General features: G+C 44.0%; 1 protein-coding gene across 1 annotated transcript in view; it reads right to left on the bottom strand.

Moving 5' to 3' along the window:
* Positions 1–1,437, bottom strand: part of snx7 (sorting nexin 7) — a 32,608-nt gene extending 31,171 nt beyond the window's left edge. Inside the window, exon 1 of the mRNA XM_005947525.3 lies at positions 1,254–1,437. Coding sequence (XP_005947587.1) covers positions 1,254–1,337 — 84 coding nt within the window. The 5' untranslated portion in view covers positions 1,338–1,437. The remainder of the gene's footprint in view (positions 1–1,253) is intronic.
* Between the last annotated feature and the right edge of the window lie 2,902 nt (positions 1,438–4,339).

Here is a 4,339-nt window from a genome sequence, read left to right as displayed (position 1 = left end):
AATGTGCTCTGGCACAATCATAGGCATGGGTTGCTACTGACAACAAGTAATAAAGCCGGTCTGCGCTGTGGGCTGAACCATTTGTTAATGATGGAGGGGGGGTAACACTATGCAATATATTCAGTGTTAACTGTAGCTAGGCTCAAAGTGTTATTGCAATCTTATTTCAATAAACAACACTGTCATATGCAAAACACCCTCTAGATCCGCCCCTGGCCCTGACAAAAAATTTCCCAGTTTAAACATCTGTTATGTTTTCTTGTGAATAAAATGTGGACGTATGAGATGTTCAAATGTGGTTTTTATTTACAGATTGCACAGTGTCTCACTGTTTTGGAACCTGGTTAGTACAACGAATCGAGGTTGGAGTGCACAGCACTATCACTGTTACAGCTGGAGTGGGTTCTACTATTACTATGGATTTCATCACAACTAGAACACAGCCCTGTTTACCTGAGCACAGACCACCACACGCATCTTGCTTCACTCTTATTTGAAATGAAATCTACAGAGAGCTGCAAACACAATAACTAAGAGTTGTTATAGAACTTCTTTCAGACTTGCCACTCAGGCTCTCGTGGCTGTGAGAATAACATTGCAGTCATCACACAGCAGCACTAAATCTTCAAAACTCGAGCTGATCGTCAGAAAACACACACCTGGGAGGTTCCGATCACGTGACTGCTGAGTGTACATAGACTGTAAGTGAAGATGGAACCTGCTGCTTCCGTGGACCTGAGATTTCCTCCAATCATGCAAGTGAATTTTTAACAGTGAGCGCACTTTATGTGTCGGCGTGGACGATCACACACTTTTACAGTGATGTCACATGCCTGAGCCCGGAAGTGTGCACGCATGAATGAACTCACAGGCTTCCACACACACAGAGCCAAGCTAAATCGAAACTTCAAGACAGTTTCTCGGTTTTGAGTTATTATCTGTCAAGTCTGAGATCTTAACTCGACATTTTGAGAGAAGCATCACAAAAGTTTTCTTCAGTCGCGTAAAGCCGGCTCCACAGCTCTCCTACTCTTTAACCCGATGACAACATGACAGCGAAAACTTTCAGCAGCCCCACCTTTCATCCTTTATGTTTCAAGCTCGAGCTCTTCAGCTCTTGCGCCTGCGCAAACACGCGCCGAAGAGCTGCCCCTCGACCCGACGAGTGTATGTGTGAGTGTGGGCGGTGAATCTTCGGAAAGAGTAAACTTAAGCAGCGGCTGGAAGCGCAGTCCCGCGGCTGCGGGAGTTACCTTGGTGAAAACCTCCAGGTCCTCGTCCTCGTCCAGGTCCAGCATGTGTTCTGAGAAGTCTGCAGGGACCGTGTGCCCGCTCATCGCTCTCAGCTCCGGAGACTAACTAAACACAAACTTCCACCTCAACTCCGCGCAGCAGCCGCACTCAGAGGCCCGCCGAGGATGCCACTTCCTCTAACGGATTTCAAAGTAAAAGCTGCGACCGGTCACGTTTGACTTTGGCCCGGAAGCTGAGTTCTCGTTGTGCGTCTTTGTTGTTCGCAGTAAAGTTGAGTGTTGGCTGTAGATTGTTCATGTTTTTTGGCCAAAGTGCTGAGTGTACATGTGTTGCCTCATAAGGAAAGGCCATGAGCATGATTTAGCCAGAAACGTGTCTGAACAGGACCACTGGAGTTCTTTTATTTTTAAGTCATTCTAATTTTTCTTTTCATTTTATATTTTCTGTTTGTTTGTTTTAAAGTTTGTTTTTCTGTTATGATAACATATGTGCTATTTATTATGTATTATTAAATGTTAAGCTTAACAGATCCAACAAAGTCAAAGTGTAAAAGCGCTGCCCCATAATGTGATTATAGTTTTGCAACACTGCAGTATCGTTTTAGCCTTTTATTCTCATTCATTCCAGTGAACTCAAACTTAAAACTAGGAAAGAAAACATCTGACAGCAACCTGTTTGTTTGATCCCTGGCTGCTCCAGTCTGCATGTCAAATATCCCTGTGCAAGATACTGACTCCGAGTTGTTCTTTGATGGCTTGTATGAACGGGTAAACAAGACAATTTGTATAAAGTGCTAATAATAATAATAATGATAATAATAATAATAATAAAGGTCAGGGCTGTCGCATGTCTACCAGAGAGAGAGAGAGAGGTTTTCTCTTTGACTCCTGATTTGTATGACGTCTTCTTTGCTTATGTGTCTCTGTGTATTTAGCCTTTTTTACACTTTTATACCATTTATATTTTCATTCACATGGATTTTTAAACATTTTTAAAGATTTATTTGAAGTGCATACATATTTGAATTTTATACGGTTTATGAAAGAACAATTATTACTGTAAGTTCTGCATCCATGACTCTACTTAAGTAACAATATAGAAGCCTTAGCTTCAAAATTTATTTCAAGTCATCATTCTGTTGAAGAAAGGTTGTGAGCTCTGATATACTGTTAGACCTTCCACTCCTGATATTCCTGTACCTCTGTCATCTATGAACTATGGATCCAGTGTTTAGGAACCAGTGAAAATTAACACCCGCACTACGCCCAGAACACGGTCGTATTTCCTGCATATTTGGCTGAGCGAGACTTCCACTTACCTGCAATCTTGTCAACAAACAGGCAAACTGTGTGTTTATTTAGGGGAGTGTGGCTGGCGCACAGGCTGCACTGACAGTCAGCCCCACCAGCACCAAAAGATGTCAGTGTTGCATAAGGCTGTGCAACAATGTGTCACACCTCAGGCTGGACCACCACTGCACGCTCACACAGTCACCTTCCCTACACTTTACAGCAAACGCTGTGCCTGAAAGAAGCAAAGGAGCTCCTGCACAAAGAGTTATTTTTTCCTTTTGAGTGTGAGAGAATCTTCATTTATTCACAATGAAAAATAAGTTTCTCTGCAATTTATTTTTTTCTTTGTGATTCGATTTTCTCCTTTACTGTCTACTCTCACTACACAATTTAAGGGTACAGAAAAACTGACCACAATATCCAAATTTCACCTTTCTGCAGGACTGCTGCAGTCTGCTCTGTTACATGATACAAACAGAAGCATCTGCAGGTTACCCTGGCAAAGACTAAGTGGGCTGTGGACAGGAAGAGGACCAGAACTGTGCCCATCCCTGGAGTCTGTGTAGAGACACAATAGCACTCTACAGGAAGAGCCAGAGTCATATGTTATCTGCAACCACTTCTTTCAGCTGCTCCCTTTAATAGTCCCCACATCTCATTCTATACCATCTTCTTCTGTTTTACACCTACCCTCTGCATGCCTTCCTTCACTAGATCCATGAACCTCTCTGAGGTCTTCCTCTTTTCCTCCTGCAGCACCATTTTCACCATCCTTTGTCCACCATACCCACTATTCATCCCCTGCACATGTCCAAACCACCTCAGCCTTGCCTCTCTAACTTTGTCTCCAAAGCACTCAGCCTCAGCTCTTGTATTATTTTCTAGTTGTGGCGGGGCGTGGTCTGAGGTGCCGCTGCGAGTGAGACAAACGCACCAGCGCAGCATCTGCAATCACACCTTGCCGGCTTTAAAATCTGTACTGGGTCGTGAGAATTGTTGTTGTTGGTGTGTATGTTCGGCTGGCGGCTGGAAAGCTGCAGCCACGTGTGAACAGCAACCAGTGAATAAAAGCAAGATGCTGAATAGCATGAATGTGTGGACGGATCTGCCGTGTGTTCTTTACACTAGTCATGTCCATGCTTTTTACACCCCATGAAGCCATGAACATCGTCAGCTGGCCTCCTGTCTTTCTGTCAGAGCCACCATCTCCAAACCATCCTTCATAGCAGCCCTGACTAAAGGACTAGAATAGAATAACGTTGTTATTCACATCAATGGAGAATTGTCTTCGCTTCACCAAGTCATAAAGCAATCAAGTTACTTCATACGAACCAACAAAAATAACATAAATAAAAAACACAATGAAATATAAGTTTTAATATACAAAACTTTAATACAACAATTAAACAATATATGTCACAGCATCTCATTGTTTAGTATACTGACTGCTTTGGACACAAATGATCCCTTATCCACCTACCACTAAGAGGCAGGACGTTCTCCCCGACAGAGGGGCTGGCTGCCACATTCAGGTGGTTAAACCTGGGGAAGGTTGATGCAGATGACCATGTTGCCGCCGCACAAATGGCTGAGGCCCACTATGTGGCCACCCCTCCGGGTAGAGTGGGCACGCACTCCAGAAGGGAGGGGAAACCCTGAAGAGGCATATGCCTCCTAAATGGTGTCCACGATCTAGTGGGACAACCAGGTCCTAGAAAGCTGTCGACTCAGGATCCCTGAATGGACGGCCGGGTACTGACTACACTGCCAAAGCATGGCCAGAGCACAAGGCA

The sequence above is a fragment of the Haplochromis burtoni genome, unplaced genomic scaffold (assembly GCF_018398535.1).
Source record: "Haplochromis burtoni strain Fernald_Lab_line unplaced genomic scaffold, NCSU_Asbu1 Contig_521, whole genome shotgun sequence".
Taxonomy (NCBI): Eukaryota; Metazoa; Chordata; class Actinopteri; order Cichliformes; family Cichlidae; genus Haplochromis; species Haplochromis burtoni.
This window is presented reverse-complemented; position numbering and strand designations above follow the sequence as displayed.